General features: G+C 36.5%; 2 protein-coding genes across 6 annotated transcripts; one reads left to right on the top strand and one right to left on the bottom strand.

Annotated features, from left to right (window-relative positions):
- The first annotated feature begins 109 nt into the window (after nucleotides 1-109).
- On the top strand, nucleotides 110-10,975 carry ndufaf6 (NADH:ubiquinone oxidoreductase complex assembly factor 6). Of its 5 annotated transcripts, none has more exons than XM_047811559.1 (10): nucleotides 110-535; nucleotides 2,246-2,345; nucleotides 4,094-4,216; nucleotides 4,541-4,627; nucleotides 5,052-5,108; nucleotides 5,709-5,811; nucleotides 7,561-7,694; nucleotides 9,185-9,286; nucleotides 9,675-9,731; nucleotides 10,458-10,975. In XM_047811559.1, exons 1-10 carry the CDS (start codon nucleotides 363-365, stop codon nucleotides 10,584-10,586), a joined length of 1,065 nt encoding a protein of 354 aa, XP_047667515.1. In that variant the 5' UTR covers nucleotides 110-362; the 3' UTR covers nucleotides 10,587-10,975. The 5 variants fall into 5 exon arrangements, with proteins under 5 accessions (XP_047667515.1, XP_027005615.2, XP_047667517.1 ...); XM_047811561.1 differs by having other exon boundaries at nucleotides 394-535; nucleotides 2,246-2,349; XM_047811562.1 differs by having other exon boundaries at nucleotides 408-535; nucleotides 2,290-2,349.
- Nucleotides 10,976-12,413: 1,438 nt separating this feature from the next.
- LOC113644842 (lysophosphatidic acid receptor 2) lies at nucleotides 12,414-18,648 on the bottom strand. Its single transcript, XM_047811563.1, has one exon. It carries the CDS (start codon nucleotides 16,069-16,071, stop codon nucleotides 15,076-15,078), a length of 996 nt encoding a protein of 331 aa, XP_047667519.1. The 5' UTR covers nucleotides 16,072-18,648; the 3' UTR covers nucleotides 12,414-15,075.
- Between the last annotated feature and the right edge of the window lie 113 nt (nucleotides 18,649-18,761).

Genomic DNA, 18,761 nt, shown 5'->3' with positions numbered 1-18,761 from the left:
ATAATCCTCTACAGCCTATCTAGTGCACTTTATGTTAAGTGCAAACCCATTTGATCTTCCCCAATACAAAGATAAATTCCGGGAAGTTTGTCATATGACATAAATCATGTGCTTCACTACAACCGTTAAAACAATGTCAGATCATAGTGTGTAGATATATATTAATAAATCGTACTCATTATGTAACAAAAATATGTTGTAAATTATTAAGTTATATATTATTTTGCACCAAAATACATTTCCTAAAACATCCTTTGACAGGCGGAACGAACAACACTTAGGTGTAATATTGGGGACCGGAAAATGGATGCACCAGGTTAAATGTGAAGGGGACCAGCATATCTGCTGTGTGTGTTATTAATATGGCACCAGGGTTTAGACTGAAATGTGGACTTTTAAACGCTAGGATTTTATTTTGCACTAAAATATGTCCACATATCGCACGTTCTCCAACACGTACAGAGGTCATGTGCTTGAGAGCGTCAACACATTCAGCCTCACAACACGACGAGAAATACTGTATTGATCTTGTAAGGTAAGCAGAACAGACCTTATATAAGTCTGTCAGTCATTATGCTCAAACTTACATGTGCATTGCAACTCTGGTAGTTTTCTCTGCTATAATCCACCGCCTTAAACTACTGACTGACTGATTGATTTACTGACTGACTGATGTACTGACTGACTGACTGATGTACTGACTGACTGACTGACTGATGCACTGACTGACTGATGTACTGACTGACTGACTGATGTACTGACTGACTGACTGATGCACTGACTGACTGATGTACTGACTGACTGACTGATGTACTGACTGACTGACTGATGTACTGACTGACTGACTGATGTACTGACTGACTTATGCACTGACTGACTGATGCACTGACTGACTGATGTACTGACTGATTGACTGATTAATTTACTGACTGATAGATTTACTGACTGACTGATTTACTGATTGATTTACTGACTGACTGATGTACTGACTGATTGACTGACTGATTTACTGACTGACTGACTGATTGATTTACTGACTGACTGATTGATTTACTGACTGACTGATTTACTGATTTACTGACTGACTGATTTACTGATTGATTTACTGACTGATTGACTGACTGATTTACTGACTGATTGATTTACTGACTGACTGACTGATTTACTGACTGACTGACTGATTTACTGACTGACTGATTAATTAGCTGATGTCCTGAGTCAGTTTATTGAAAACCTGACCTTCCTCTCTTTCAATAAAAAAAACACAAAAATACATCTTTTTTTTTTATTTACATCCATATTGTCATATTTTCCTCTGAAATGTTTCCTGTTTTGCGGTGGTTTTTTGTCATCTTTTTATTTTATTTTATATTTTGTTACTTAAAAGTAAGGTTTGCTTCTTAAACGACTGCAATGACTTAAATTATGAGTGATGTTTGGGATAATTATTAAAATGTGCTACAATAATAAAATAAAAGTGACACTTTTTTATAATAATTTTTTTAGATATAAACTCCAAGGTCATGCTTTTCCTAAAATCTTTCATACATTTTATTTAAGTGCATTTGTTAGCAGGATTAAGACACATCTTACTAATATTAACCTTTTGGACACCTTAGGACGTCAATTTTCGTCAATTAGGTGGCATAGGTTCCCCATTTTTTTGGCCATATATTTCTCTGCCTTTCTCCTTAGCTAAAGGAATGATTTTTTTGGGACAAACCTTTATATAAAATGTAATTTGGAAAGAGTATTTCAGATTTTTCACCAGGTCTATAATCGTGCCAGTACGTGCCATCCACACACTGATTACTGATTACTTCATAGAACTATGTAAATAACAGCCCTGATATGTAAATTAGGGAGAAAAATCTAATGCTGCACAAAAACTAACAATGCATAAAACTCAATATTATTAGTAATCTTTGACATATCCAAGATTGTAATAAAAGGTAAAAAAAAAAAATCCAGTTCACTTTGTTTTATATGAATGTTATTTTTATGCACGTTTTTGACATCACTATTTTAAAAAAATGTGAAAAAAATATCAGATATATTAGAAATATATATTATATTTCTTATATATATATAATATAGAAATATCTGATATATTTTTATATAAGTTTAATTTAGTGGACATTTTTGGCCATGAACATCACAAAAGGGTAGTATTTTTAAAGTTTCCAGAAAAGTTAAAATGCAGATATAATGGTAAATAATTAATCTTTACTTTCTTCCCTGACAGATTGCGTGATTATGAAGGGTTTATGAGTTCTTTGCTTCTTCCAGAGGCTGCTCGTCGCTCCTCTTTTGCTCTGAGGGCTTTTAATGTGGAACTGGCACAGGCAGGTATTTATAATAACTGATGCTTGTGTACAAAGCTTTTAGATTTAAGCATATTTTTAACATTATTATTATTATTATTATTATTATTATTATTATTAAACACTCTCCGTCCCGTATGAATACATTGTTCCGTATTAGGAATATTCCTTTAGTTAACTAATCAGCCAATCATGTAGCAGTAGGCCAAAAAAAAAAAATCAGCTCAGTTATCCCAGTCACAGGGATCACATGCATTTTCATGTTGATGTTCATTAGAACAATAACATAATTAAAATGCTCTTAGCAGGTCACTAGAGTTCTTTCACCCCAACCTTGAAATACAGTGACTTTTTGGACCTCTTTTTATTTTGCACTGGGAAATTATGCTGCAACATGCTTAAAGCTCTTAGTAGTAGTGTAGCGAAATTCAAAATACAATGCAATTAAATAGTGTGCTTTGTGGTATCAGTGTGGAGAAGGTCTACATATAGGTATGATCACCAATACCTGTCCACATACTTTAGACCATGTATTTGTAAAGTCAATAAACTTTTGAACAACAATCGGCACTGGATTCATTTTCTACTAGCTATTTAGTGCATAGAATCCTACAAAAAAAAAGAGGGATAAATTTCTGATACCACTTGGGTCGCTTTGGAAATGTTCTTTAACATGGGTAACATTAACATTAATGATCTTTTAATAATAATTTAATATTCAGTTCAATTTCATTTTGTTGTGTATGGTGCTTTTACCAAGGGCATCACCACAAAGCAGCTTTACATAAAACCTTAATCAAAATTATATATAAATATTCAAATTTAAATGAATTTTTATGCCACTCAAGCAAGCTACATTCAACAGTACAAAAAAACACTGAGACAATATTAGGAAGAAACCAGGAGGAACCATCCTTATCTGGATGGAACTGGATTGTGGTTGTAATAATGTAGCATTTGTTACTGACTAAAGCTAGAATCTGGGCTACAAGTAAGAAACATCAAGTATCTTCATGTCCAAGATGTAGGAGTGTACTTCAGTGCAAGTTTGAGCATTATCTTGCATCACATTTAAGACTGAAAATACTCACTTGTTTTCTTGTGGATATCAATCACACGTTTTTTCCTCACAGCAGAAACAAACTGTACATAAATTCAAGAATTTATGAACTGCTCTTGCTCTTTGTTATTCTGGTGTCATCCTGCAGCTTAGTTAGGCCTGTTGTTCTCTCAATGCTCTCAATGTCTCACTGAATCAAAGATGAGTCTAATACCGTAGCTCTTCAGTGTTTTTTCCATGACTGCCATTATAAAAATGAGCAGATGATGCCACACACCCAGTTTTCATCATCAAATGAACAGGATGAGATGAGGAAATGAACTAAGTTTGAAGCCAAATGTTCTCAGTGATTGCAGCTGACTGATGCTGCAATAAGGTTTTACCCAGTTCACTTAGAAATAAATCTGCCTTACAGTAGTAATAAGAAATGACACACATATTGGCAATATTTTTCTATTTTTGTGTAATGGGGTATAACACACACCTAGTGAACAGGGAGCAGCTGAAAGAACAATAACAACATATAGAGAATAGTCAGAGGTCAAATGTTGCCCATATATCCATTTATCATTAAAATCATTACAAGTACATTTATTATTTTTTTATTCTGATTCTATGCCAAATGTGATGTTTCTGATCTTGTGGTGTTTTTACGATGACTGCAACCAGTGATGAATTGATTGGTGTCTAATGTTTTGTTTATGTGCAGGTAAAGGACTCTGTGTCTCAGAAGACCATTGGTCTGATGCGAATGCAGTTTTGGAAGACCGCAGTGGAGGACATTTACAGAGATGAGCCTCCGGTGCAGCCTGTTAGTGCAGAGTTGTGGAGGGTTAGTTTCACTCACCCTTCCAATATATATCCATCAACCTGTTTACATGCTGTTTTGCACACCTTTTTGCTCTTTGCACATGCTGTATCACATTTTAGTTGTTAGCTGTTTTGCACAATCCTTTACATTATCTCAGGGACCTGCTGCTATAACACTGTGTTCATTCTAGTATTACTGCACACGCAATATTGTTTGAACATACAGTATTTACACTGGTCGGCGCTGTTTCTGTTTATTGTCTTTTTTGTATTGTCTTGTCATTTGTCTGCATTGTTGTTTGTATTGCACTGTCTTGTCTGTCTTGTCCTGCACTGTTTGCACCAGGTTGCACAGTTGCACTTTATGTGGCTAAGACTTGTGTGCAGTCTAGCCAGCATCGGTGGGGTGTGCAGTCCAGCCAGCATCGGTGCGGTGAGGATGGCATCTTAGGAGTATGGTGAACGCTCAGCAACACCAGATACGTCCATTATCTGGGGGAATATGTAAAAAATAGCAAAGGGAGAGAGAGCATGTTAGTTCCATCTGTGTTTTTCCTGTCCTTTACTTCCCTCTAGCTGCTGAGCCTGGCTCTCCTAATTGGCCCACCGACTTTTGGCGGGAGTTTGGCCACCCCACCTTACACTCTGTCTCAGCAAAGCTGACCTTGGTGTTGAATGATCTTGGCCTATGTCTGCAGGGTTGGCCGCCACTGCGTCCTTCTGTTGGCGGGTCTTTTTCAGTTGGCTTATACAGAATCGAAGTCCCAACATGCAATTTTTGTTAACGCTAAATAATTTAAAGTTAAATAAAAAGGAAAAGAGTATCAAATAATGTGGATTGTTGCTTGTCTTTGCAGGCGGTGAGAAAACATAAACTGACTAGAAGGTGGCTGTTGAGAATCATAGCTGAAAGAGTAAGTTCTTCCTTTTTGAGTAATTTTGGGCTAATTTACAATAGATTCAGCTCTTGTTAATCCCAGGAAGTATGAGGTGCAATGTGTGTGTGCTTTTTGAAAAGTGATTGTGTGTCTGTGAGCACGAGAGCAGTGTGTGCTTGAGCACGAGAGTGAACGAGTGAGTGCGAGAATGAGTGGGAAAAGAGGTTAAACCGATTTTAAACATAACTTGAGGTGTGCAGGAACACAAGTAAATTTCAGGATCGTTCACCAACACTAACTTGGAGGCAATTTGAAATTATCTGGAGGCATTCAGTTTTGCTGGATTTTACATTGTATACCAAATTAATGCTTTCGTTGCATGGGGGAAAAGGCAATCATGTGGTCAAAAATATAAAGAATGTTTGTAAAATATTTCTATATAATGTACACAGTTCTGTGTTCCCAAGCCATATGATTTGAACTGAATCCCCATTTAAATGTGTAATTTAAAATGTAACTGTGAGTATGTGTAGTGTATTTTTTCAAGATAAACCAAGAGCTGTAATGTTCCACATCCTGCTGTGTATCACAATATGTTATTCACTAATAAATAACTGATGATGTTGCTTTTCGAAGGAAAATGATATGGACGACAGAGCATACAGGAATCTTCAGGAGCTGGAGTCATATTCAGAGAACACCCAGTCGTCTCTCCTCTACCTCCTGCTGGAGACTTTAGGCAGGTCTACTTTTGTTCTTAAGCTCTGAGCTCTATGTACAATACAGACAGATTTCTTTTTACATTTGATTTTTGTGTGTGTTTGTGTGTGTGTTTGTGTGTGTGTGTGTGTGTGTGTGTGTGTGTGTGTGTGTGTGTGTGTGTGTGTGTGTGTGTGTGTGTGTGTGTGTGTGTGTGTGTGTGTATATATATACACACACATTGCCAATTGTCCTATTTGCTTATCAACTTGCTTATCAACTCAGAAGAATAGCCCAAGCTGATGATGGATTTTTGTTTGTTTGTTTGTTTGTTTATTTTTATTGCTTTTTGTAAGAACAAAAAATAATTCAATCTTAAACAAGAATCATTTATAAAGTGAAGATGAAACATTTTTGTTTAGTTTTTTTGCAAAATTACCAACTGTTCTATTTGCTTATCAACTTGCGTCTGCTTTGTGAATAAATTGTTCTTAGAGCATCAACATATTTGCTCATGTATAACCCAAAACTGATCACCATGGATGACCAACTACTTCATTCTGACTCAGTCAAAACTTTCTCCGTTACACTTTTTCATTGCCTCGATCAGATTCTGACAGCATATAGTTATGATGTAAATGTGGGTTGGTTGATTCAGTGGAGTTGGTGTAAGAAAGTCAGCAGAACAATGCTTCTCCCTGTTAATTATATACTGTAATTCCTTTTTGTCAGGGTTAAGTTTTAGGTGGTGTTCAAACTGCCAGTTTAATTTGAAACAGCATGATTTTTGTGAAAAGTTGCTGGAAGTGTGCTGCGAATCCTGTGAATGTGAATGCAACTCACTTTGGTCTTCACATGTTCAGTAACATGTTTTATCTGATAATCATTATTAGTTTTGGTATCATTAGTGATGATGAATCCTCATCCAGTAAGATGTGTTTGAAAGGCAGTCTGATATCATCTGAGCATTGTGAGTGGTGGATGGAACAGCTTTCTTTCTCAGCTTTTAAACTTGGAATTTTCTCTTAAAATTCATATTCATATAGCTTTCAATCATGATGTCTTTGGACAGTTTTTTCCCCAATTGTGGTGGAGTTAATTAAAACACACACACATACACATACAGAGTCAAACTCATGCCTTGATTTTTGGTAACCTGTTGAGGCAGAGTCTCCTTGTAACCTCACGTCTGGCTCTCCATGTAATTGTGTGTCTAGGTGATGGAATGAGACATCAGTTATTTCTTTATTATAATGATTCTGTTTTTGGCTTCCAGTAGGAAAGCTCTGGGTTCAGGCAGTAAAGTGGGGGAGATGGCAAAAGCAGTGTGACAATGATAATTTTCTGCCACAAAGGCAACAAGCCTCAGAAAGCTTTAATGCTCAGACCAGAAAAGGGCATTATTAAAAACATTCAAGTAACAGCACATTAATTATTTCTTCTTTCTAATTTTATCTCATTTGTTACATATTTCCATCTATGTTTTGAAAGTACATGTACAGTTTCTTTTGAAAGATCTCCAGAGAGGTCCAATCTCTCTCTCTCTCTCTCTCTCTCTCTCTATATATATATATATATATATATATATATATATATATATATATATATATATATATATATATATATATATATATATATCAATCATATAGTCACAGTCATTGTTCACTGCTCATATAAACAATTTGCACAAATAAACAATTTTTGACAAAACTAGCTTCTCAGGTACCACTCCCTTCAGGAAAGAGTAAGCGAAACGAATTGCTTAATATTTCTGCATGTGTTTGCAAAGGAGTGAAAGATGTCCATGCAGACCATGCTGCCAGCCATATCGGTAAAGCACATGGAATTGTGACATGTCTGCGAGCCACACCGTACCACAGCCAGAGACGCAGGGTCTATCTCCCCATGGACATCTGCATGCTGGTTAGTGTCAAACAATTATATACTGTCTCTGATTATCCTTTTTGATAATGTCATGTTTTTGTCATACCCAGGCTTTCATCAAAACCAGGTATTAAGCACAGAGAGAAAATGTGTGACTGTCAGACTGGGAAAATCTGTTGGATTTTGCTGTGATTGAATTAAGAGCAAAAAATTAACAGAAACTGAGTTTTCACAATAAATAAATAAATAAATATATTGTGGTTGTCTCCTCATAAACATCGTGTTGGGTAAGAAGACAATTCATTAAACTCACATAAAAACAGTCAGTCTGCTTGAAAATGCCTATAAGTGGGATTTCTGGCTTTGCTTATTTTTGCTGGTAATAAATGGACTTACATTTGTGGTTATAAATTTACACACCCCTTGCTAAATTTGAAAAATGTTAATAAAAAACAAACTGCAATTTATATCGCTCTTGTATATTTGAAATGATTAACATTTTAATGTAATGATTCAGCTGGGGAATGTAAACTTCTGACCTTAGATGTATGCATACAGTACTCACTTAGAAAGCCTGTAGTTTTCAGAAATTCTCAAAATATAATAAAAATGGTTACATATACTGTATGACCATGGTGCACAGTGATACTTGTCTGGAACAAGCAGCTTTATGAATGCATGTCTGATCCATATGGCCGTCACAGTACCACAGAGTTTAAACTGGTCAGTTATGGTCTGTATTTTGGAAAATCTGCTGTGGAAATACGGATGTGCCACAGACTGGTCTGAATGGCCTTAGATGATGATGAGAGAATATTACAGCTCATCTGTCCAACCTGCAGGGGCCGGTGTTGCAGCATTGTGTGTTTTTGTACTGTATGCCTCCTGATCTGCAAATGCATGGCTGTGTTAAAGAAGGTAGAAGTGGCATAAATCCATTTTCTCCTACATGTATCTAATATTCAATCTAATTATCGAGGGAAAAAAGGTCATGTTCTGGAGCTGAAGTGTGCAATTAAATGGGTTTGATTAAGAATTAGGAAGCTTAAATATCTCAATTCATGTCTTCCCCATGGTGCAGTATCCAGCCAAGTCAGTGCATCACCTCATGAGCTGAGAAACTCACTGATTATTTATGCATTATTTTAATTGCTATTTAAACCTCTGTGTTTCAACATGTGTGTTTATAATGCAGCCAAACATTCCTGGATATGTAAACTATCGATTAGGGTTTTTTGTGATTTCAGTAATCATTAGGTTTTAAAAAGGAGTCAAACAACTCTGAGAGAATGATTTCATGTGATCACTATCCTTAAGCAAGAAAAAAAAATATTTTGCATCCTCTGCCATTCATTTGGAAAATATTATTTGGATGTATATGCATGCACATCATATTTGTTGTCCAGAACGGCTCTCGATTGTATATACACTCTATATTTTTTTCTATATTTTTTTTTCAAACTATGTCTCAAAATATCTGAAAGAAAAAAGCCAATCAAGTTCAGGATCTCTGATAATATCTTTCCCAGCATGGCGTCTCTCAAGAGGACTTCATCCGTGGCAGCAGGGAGCAGAATGTCAGGGATGTTGTGTATGACATTGCCAGTCAAGCTCATGTTCATCTCCAACACGTAAGTGTATTTTCACCTTTTGAACAGATCAATTATTTCCCCCAGTGTTTGAATTGTGTTTTCACTCAAATGATTTATGGATGTTTTATTGTTGAGATCCACATGATTTTATTTAGTGGTTGAATCATTCAAATGCTGTTTTTTTTATTATTAGTCCTGAATGAACGTTTCTCCCTGCTGTGATTTATATGCATTTGGATTACAATATGACAAAATCATGCACATTCAGGTGGATTGTAAGAGCTGCACTGATCTAATTAAGTAAGAAGCACTATGCTTGAGATGCTGGTCAGGATTCACTAAGATCCATTACAGATCCATTTCAATTAAAGCTTGACACTTGACCGATTTACTCATCAGTAATCATGTTTTATTGTGTTGTAAACAGGCAAGATCGTTCAGTAAAACTGTTCCGGATGCTGCCATGCCTGCTTTCCTTCAAACGGTACGTGATTTCATTTCTTCTGCCTCTACTACAGGTCACTTGATGATCAAGTACAATTCCCTGTAACCTCACATATCTGGCTCTGCATTTAATTACATGTCTAAGTGATGGCATGACCCAGAGTTATTTCTTTATTACAGTACAGCCTTATCAAGCCTTCAGTAGAGACGGTTTGTGTTCAGGCAGTAGAGTGAGGCAGAGAGACAGAGACATAATTTTCTGTCCCCAAGGCAACAAGCCTCATAAAGCTTTAATGTTCTGAACAGTAACAGGCAAAAAGTAAATTTGATTTTCTTTTTTTTTCTGTTAAATTACTTCCTATTTTTGAAAGTCTACTTTCCTGTTGAATTATTTTAAGGCGGCTTTCTGATTGTAATGTTATGTTTGTGCAGAAGAAAGCTGATTGTGTCAATGAATATAAAATTGAGGAAGGGAAGCAGTTCTGTGTATTGATGATTTGTGATTATTTTCTGTCAGGAATATGAGGTTAAATATTTAAACCCAATATGGAATAGTTCAAATGGTCAATAGTGATTTGACAGGACATTCAGGTCACTAAATTTAGTCAGGGAGTAAATTGTTGATCTTACATATTTACTTAAAACCCTTTAAAAATTTCTTCTCGGAGAAAAACAAACTTTATAAAAGCTCAACCAATATACATATAAATTCTGTTATTTTAATTGTTGCGATTTCTGTGTGTATCTGTGGACCCGCACAATCCAGGTTGCTATTGATGATTTCCTGGAGAGAGTTAGGAAAGTAGACTTCAACGTTTTCCACCCCAGCCTCCAGAGGAGGAATCCGCTGATGCCCATTCAACTTTATTTCCGATCATGGAAAAAAAAATACTGATGTTTCATCAGAAGTAGCTCCTCTAATTTACACTGTTTTGTTCTTCCTACCACTGCCAAGCCACACAATGACTTCCTGTGGTACAGGAAATATCTACAGTATATAGATGTAAAACAGCTAAAAAATAAACATTTCAGATTGTATGCTATGTTTTCTTTAGACGACATTTAAAAAGAATTTAATCTTTGCACTGCAAAGAAATTCATTAACAGTCCAAATTAGTAATGACAACAGGATAATAATATAGAGTGCTGTATCTGCCCTGTCTATGACAATGAACTGTTTGATATTCAACACAAAATGTTTGTCTAAATTACACAGTACAGAGAAAACTCCAAAGTTCATGCACCTCTAAGCATAGTTTGTACAGTAAACAGGTTTTGAAATTTTGAATTGTCTGTGTTTTTTCTTTTGATTTGTTGTCTGATGTGCTTTCAGAACGACTGTCTAGTAGCTTTTATTGTTCAGCATGCATCCCTGTAGAACCTGGACACTGTCACAGTGATTGACTGCAGTCTCTGCAGATGCATGACATGCTGCACACTCGCTGATGATGGAAGTGAGAGCAGATACATAAAAGCACATTGTGTGCACATACTTGATTATCAGCAGACTCCTTTATGAAGCTGTATTTCTTTCAAGCTTCAGTATGTTCAGCACTCTAAATTACTTACTTTCTAATTACTATGGAAAACTAATTTAGAGTAAGTAGGATAAGGATTGAATTGAATAAAAACATAATCAGGAAATCAGATAAATATGGAAATGCTTAAAACAACTGACTATTAAAAAGTGTCTAAAATTGTCTAATATATTAATGAATAAACTTAAAATTATTTATGATGTGCAGTGATGTGGAAAAAGCGATAAGGTCAAGTGAGTCATCTTGGAGTGCATATGTGGTGTACATCAGGAGAACAGTACAGGACTGAACACTACGCTGGGGGGATTCTATGGCTCTATTATGCTATGGGAAACATTTTTGTGCCTTGGCTTGTCCCGTTCTGTCCTGTACATTTGATTATTTTTCCTTTCAAAACATACCACGCTGACTTTTTTTTTTTAGCTGGTTCATTGAATCAGGTGTTGTCAGAGGGTTGGGAGCATGTGCCTTTCAGGGAACAGTCTCTGCAGGTCAAGAAGGCATTCTGACTAACTTCCTTTCACCTGTGATGAAACAGTTCTTTTTATATTGGTCATTTATTCCCCCCACCCCATTTTCATTTACCTTTAGCATTCCCTGTTACATGTTCCATTTACTTTACTTACGGAAAAGTGTCACTCACCTTGACCACATTCTCTCTACTCAGTGCTGGAGTGCTTTAATGCACAGTGCTCTGTCCAGCCACTTTGCAGTAAGTGTAAGGGCAGTTCTGGTGGACCTTGGCAACAATTTTGCAGAATTTGATGTTCTGCCACATGGTTACCTTAAATAAGAGCATGTTCCCTCTTTAACCAGGACAGTCGTCATGTGGTCTTGGGAGTGAGATCCATGGTTGCAATGATGTTAAAACCAGGCTTCATGTACTCTAAGATGTTGTAGCCTAGATCAGAACAGCTTGGTGAAAAATCTAATTAACACCTACATAAAATATAATCAGCCATCCAAGATATGCAACATGCTTCTTTATTACTGATTTGCAGCCAAGAGGGTTATGTAGCTAACATATAATGGATATCTGGCTCTGAAATAATCTCCATAATGTTCAGATTTTCGATTTTGTGCCATTCTGCAGGAGGTAAGAGAACTGGACAAACTAATGGATCACTGAACTAAAGCTTTTACATGCCTCTCTTTATGTAGAGACTACAATGTCAACTCTAATTTGTTGCAAAATAAATCTTGGATGCCACTGAAGATCCTGTTAATTATACAGATTAATATGCAAGTTGTTGCTTTAGTTTATTGAGATTCTGGACAACACACTGAGATGGAAAATGTGTCTGAAGAAATGAAGACATCATAATGTGGAAAGGGCAGATATTTTGTGTGTAAGGTCTCTTATGTAATGTGAAGTCTGTAGAGGAATAGATTTCATTTGCATATTTTGTAAGAGTTTATTGACATTTCACAATGTACTATAATATGAAAATTACAGCTTACTCACATTTGGTCTATATATATACACACACACATATATACATACACAGTGTGTCTGTGTGTGTGTCTGTGTTTTTATATATATATATATATATATGTGCGCACAGTTACAGTGATTCATCCGGACACATGAATGTATTATCATTCATGCACACATAGCACAAAGGGGATCAAGAAAGGAAAACAAAGTCCAATATTAAAGTCTCCAGGCCAATCCATAAACTATCTGAATGGATTGTGCCAGGATGAAATGATGGGGTGTGTTTTATACAATTACAATCAGCACATTATAAATGCATTTAATCACATTTCTAGAGCATATAATTCAGAGTAAATAGAGACACCTGGTGAGTTTATTCAAGAGCAGTAATACACTCAAACGTGCAATTAAATCTTGTTATCTCTTGGTAGACTTGATTCAACACTGAATGTGAGAAATCAGGTGATTCAACCTTTATTCCTAAATGTGTGTGTTTGTGAGATGCATGACAGTGCATGCTATAATATCATGACTCCAGTAAAGACCAGCAAGTCTGACATCACTTTTTCCAGGTAAGTTATAGAATAATGACTGTGACACACTGCACACTCTAAACACAGCTTACCAAAGTGTACACACACTTAGCAATTTGGGTGGATGAGCTATGAGACCAGCAAAAGGTAATAAAATGCCACTGCTACGCAAGGGATTGTGTAAGTGTGCTGCGTTCCTCTTAACTGTTTCCACCTTCACTGTTGTCACATATGCAACTTTGCTCTCAGTTCAATAGCAATAACATTGCCTTTTTCACTACTTCTCCTTTATTTGAAGGCTGATTTGATTTAGAATTCTAAATATCTAATCCTACAGTGATACATAATCCAAAATGTAGCGGAGTTGATAACTACATGATCTTAGCTGTATTAAAACACTATATATGACTTCAATCACAAGCTCGGGTATTGTTCTGTGTGGAGTTCAGATGTTTGTGTGTCTCTTGTGTGGCTTTCCTCCCATCTCCCAAACTGGTAGGTTATTGGCTACATTAAATAGTATCCATTGCATGCATGGTACCCTTTAAAAGCCTGGCATCCCATACAGATATTATTGCCATCCATTGATCTTTAGCCTTAAGACCTCATGCATGTACAAAAAACGGGCCAAAAAAAAAGATTTACGGTTATTATTTTTGCTCTGTCATAATTTGAGTTGTTATAGAAAACATTGCTACATTCAGAATTAAGAATCTTATATTAATATATTTTTTATGGAATGTTAACAAGAGTATCATTCATAAGTGTGGAATAGAATATAAAATTTTAATCCCACTCAGAAACAGGCTTGTGTTAGATGATTTAACAGGTGGTTTTACACCTCTGGTACAGGCTTTGTGGTTAAGCACTGCAAGCACACAGTACAGTTTACGGAGCTATGCATTGCTTCTATGAGCCAAAGCAAAGCTAACTAAAAATCCTACATCAATACAAAATAACATTTACCAAATTCTGACTGTTAAGGTAAACATACAGGCGAAGGTAAGTATTGGGGAGAAGGACTCATTCTGAGTAACCCCAAAAGCCCTCATCAGTATATGCTCTGAGAAACTAAACATCCGCATATTCAGAGAACTTTAGTCACCATGTTTATTATGGACTACAATAAAGAAAATCAAACATCAAAAACAATGCAGTTCCAATTTAAATTGCTTGGGATCTAAAAATAACCTTGTTAAAATTTTGTTTGAATATATAAAGAAAGTATAAAAACTGGACTGGTATAGAACAAGCATCTTATACGAGGACAATATTAGTAAATATAAGATGAAAGTAAAAAAAAAAAAAGTAAAATCAGACATTTCTAGTGATTAGCAGAAGAAAGAAGAATATAATTATTTTTCAAGCATAACACAGTAGACTAACTGTGCCATTCCGAATTTAGCTTGGACTATAGGTAAAGCAAAACAAGGCAATATTAGTAATAAGAATATACACTTACTGTATATAATATAAAAATGTTGGTATTGTGTAGCAAGACAAGAACAAAGCTGAATATTATTACATTCATCAAGTAAAGGAGATTGTACTGAATTTGATGTTTTCCCCATAAACATCATATAACATAATATAACATACCAAAGAAGCGTTTATGTACAAATTGTCCTGGATGGTGTTTGTCGGATTGTGAATGTCATGATTCATGAGTAGCTCTACTGAAATACTCACCCATCAGATGAGTCAGGATTCTCACAGCAATTACACTCAGTAGCATGTTGCATCATCATTAAACATTTTCCCCTCCTTTTTCACAGGAGCACTTTGCTGTGAAATGTGTGGAAGGCAGTAAATGACACAAAGTGTGCGTTAATGTTTACATGGCCATAATAAAGGTTCTGATTGTACAGCGAGGTCTCAGGGTGAATGTTTTCTTTTCGACAACACGAGAAGCTGACGCGCTCGGAGTCTGAACTTTTGGTCCCTCACGCTGTAGATAATGACGTTCCAGCAACTGCTTGCAGCCAAGGTCCAAAAAGCAAAAAACGAGAAATTGCACCATTCGTTTCCGGTAACGTTTCCTACTACAAACACCGCCACGGGAGTGAAGGAGACGGTGAAGACCAGCGTGAGCGCGCCGATTGTTTTTGCTGCCTTAATGTCGGAGAAACTTGGTCCTGATGTACTTTGGCAACCCGCTTGTGCCAGACGCCTTCTTTTCCTTGAATGATGCCGGATCTTAGTGAAGGATATAATGTTTGTAACAACAGTCCCTATGAGGAGAGTAAAATCAAACGCTGGGAAAAGTAAGAGAATATTCCAAGCCTGAGGAGGAAACTCATAAGCCTCTAACGCGTAGTTGCACATTCTGCTGCATGCGTTATACTCCAACGCGATCTGTTTGCTAAAAATCAAAGGAGCTAGTGCTAAGAAAAAACTGCCTGTCCAAGAAAATACGATAAGCATACTCGTTCGTCTTCTTGTTATTACGACCTCTTTGTGCAAAGGTTTCAGGACAGCAATGCTGCGCTCAATAGTGAGTAGGAAAACTGTAGTGATGGAAACCAGAGTGCAGCCTGCAAACACGGGGCCAATATAACTGCACGGGTGGAAAGGTGTGTGCTGTGAATTACGCACTGTCCAGCCAGGTGCTGCGCCCGTCAATAAGAGTGTAAGCTCTGCGTAAAGGGACAGAGGGAGCACAAAAATCCCCACTGCCAAGTCCGCCACCGCTAAAGAGGCTTTCAGGTAACCCTGGGGTGTGTGGAAAGGTTTGGTTCCGAGCACCACAGCCAAAGTTAGCAAATTTCCAAACAATATACCAAACATTAGTGATATCACGAAGCCAACCATCAGTATTTTGTTCAGCATAGTGCAGCAACACATGCTGCATTTTGTCGGTTCCTCCAGCATCACTGCTCTCCTGTGCGTAAAGATCTTGTTAGTCCAAAAAAAGAAGCAGACAGCTAAACCACAAACAGGGCAAAATGTCAGAAGTCTAAATTGAACTACTTTTTTAAAAGAGCGCAAAATGATCGACGAGGAAACAAAAACAGACAGCAACTAACTCTGAAAGCTGAAAACACGATGGTTTTCCTTCCCTACAAATTATTTCAGAAGATTTACTATCTATGCTGTCATTCCTTTATCCCTTTGAATTTTTCTCAACATGATGAGACCAAGATCAAGGGTAAAATCCACAAGTTATTCTGTGAATAACATGAATTCCTTGTATGTTTATCTCGGAGTGCAGCGGCTGCGCACGCTTTTAAATCGCATTTGGCTCGTCTGAGATTGAGAGAGAGAGAGAGAGGGAGAGAGAGAGTGTGAGAGAGAGAGAGAGAGAGAGAGAGAGAGAGAGAGAGAGAGTGTAAGTGAGTGAGTGAGTGTGTTACAGCGGTCGTGGTCTAGTTCAATGCATAAGCATGTACAATAATTCCTAATTCCTCTGTGTGATGATTTGTGTGCTCTCAGTGTTCATGGGGGTTTCCCCCTAAATAACAACACTAGTAGGTGGGAATGAGTGTGTAGATGTGTGTGTAGATGTGTGTGTGTGTGTGTGTGTGTGTGTGTGTGTGTGTGTGTGTGTGTGTGTGTGTGTGTGTGTGTGTGTGCGCATGCATTGTGCCCTGAAATATACTGGTGTCACTGTATGGTGAATCCCTTAACCAGATGTAAAAATCACTGCAATCATTCTTCCACCTATGACCTTATGTGTATACAAAAACAGAATAAAAAAAGAAAATCAATATGTGGGGATGTGAAGTTTTTGCTCTGAATCTGTCCATCTTTAAATTACATCTCCCGATACACCATGACCCTAACAAGGATGAAACAGTTACTGAAGATGAATAAAGGAATGGAGAACTACCTTTACCTCATTACCATCGATGTAATGATTCTTATAATTATCTGGTACAAGCAAAAATTTTGTCTTTGATCATTAGAGGCATGTTAAGTTCAGACAAAATCAGTTTTCTTCAGAATGGCATGATACATTTAGGAACCCAAATAAAGTTTTTGATGTGCGTTCGGTGTTTTTTAGCAGAGTCTGATATGTTCATTCTCCAACACTGTTACATTCTGCAACGCTGGTATTTAGCTTACAGTAACAGAATGGACAGGGCTGTGGAGAGATAAAATATAAAGAAAATACAAAAGACAAAATGAGTGTTAGTGTGTATTTACAGAGCTGCTGAGGATTCAGAGATTTAACGGAATTGCAAACTGCTGTTGGACAGTTAATTATTTCGTTTTCTACATGTTTTTTTGTTGTTGTTGTTATTCCAAAACATTTCAGATGGATGTAAAAGAAAAACAGAAAGTTACAGTATTGCCATTTATCTGTGAGTGTCATTTCATATTTCTTACACAATGCTGTTGTAGGTGATCTTTTGATCCATCCTAACTAATTCTCCAAGTTATATTAGAGCAGAGATATTTAAGCATCAAATGCACTGGTATGTTAATTAGAGGGACAAACTCTTTCACAGGTAAAAGAGAAATCACTAACATTAATGAATGCAGTTTAACCTGATGTAAATTAGATTGCATTTGTCACAGCTGGACACAATTGGCTATAAATAATTTGCTTTCTCAGAAATGAATATGATAGCACCCAAATCAGTAAACAATATCATAACACAGTAGGGTAAACAATACCATATATAAAAAATGTTATATTTATTATATACATAATTTAAATTTAATTACATTTTATTTTATTTAAACTTTAAACGACATATTTAATTTTATTGGCATTAGTGTCCATATTTTTTAAACACACAGCTAATAAAAGAGTATACTACAAAACATAAACTACATTATATGAAGAGAGGTGGAACTGTGGCACTATTATGTCATATTCACAAAGGAATGCATGACTACTTATTTCCTGGTGCACTTATACAGTGCCGTGCATTAGTATTCACACCCCTTAGAACTTAAATGGGCTTATTGGGATTATAATGCATATTTGGGGTAGATATAGTTATCAAAAGTACAAAACAAAACACTTGTGCATCACAAGTCACTTCCCTAATAATTAAGGCTATAGTTTGTGTAACTTGTGCTAGGTAAATGTTAGGGTTAATGTGATTTCTTAAATAGGTATGATAAATCAGATAAAGCTTTTAGGTATGATAAATCAGTTATATTTTTATTAACACGCTTTTTTTAACCTTAACATTGCCCTACAGAAAGGCAGTCTACAGTTGAACTAATGCCTTATTATGTCATGTGTAGGAAAAGTAACAAAGCCTTTTCACCAGGAAGAAAGATAGCTGTTGGAGTTTACAGTAAAGGTAAGTAAGGCTTATTTTCTTGCAGGAAGGAGTGTAGTTAAGAAGCAGTGGCTGCCCACTCACTGGTTGAGATTAGGGATCATAGTGTACTAATACTAGAGGCAGTTCATTCTCTCACAGTGTGTGTGTGTGTTGTTAGAGAGAGAGAGAGAGAGAGAGAGAGAGAGAGAGAGAGAGAGAGAGAGAGAGAGAGTGTTGTTAGAGAGATAGAGAGAGAGAGAGAGAGAGAGAGAGAGAGAGAGAGTGTGTGTGTGTGTGTGTTAGAGAGAGAGAGAGAGAGAGAGAGAGAGAGAGAGAGAG

Source organism: Tachysurus fulvidraco, chromosome 3 (assembly GCF_022655615.1).
Source record: "Tachysurus fulvidraco isolate hzauxx_2018 chromosome 3, HZAU_PFXX_2.0, whole genome shotgun sequence".
Taxonomy (NCBI): Eukaryota; Metazoa; Chordata; class Actinopteri; order Siluriformes; family Bagridae; genus Tachysurus; species Tachysurus fulvidraco.
This window is presented reverse-complemented; position numbering and strand designations above follow the sequence as displayed.

Bases quoted from the DNA above. Each gene is read 5' to 3' on its own strand.
- LOC113644842 (XM_047811563.1), bottom strand. From the start codon at position 16,071: ATGCTGGAGGAACCGACAAAATGCAGCATGTGTTGCTGCACTATGCTG.
- ndufaf6 (XM_047811559.1), top strand. From the start codon at position 363: ATGGCACCAGGGTTTAGACTGAAATGTGGACTTTTAAACGCTAGGATT. The intron at 536-2,245 runs GTAAGCAGAACA...CTTCCCTGACAG, and splicing joins TACTGTATTGATCTTGTAAG to ATTGCGTGATTATGAAGGGT. The intron at 4,628-5,051 runs GTGAGGATGGCA...TTGTCTTTGCAG, and splicing joins GTCCAGCCAGCATCGGTGCG to GCGGTGAGAAAACATAAACT.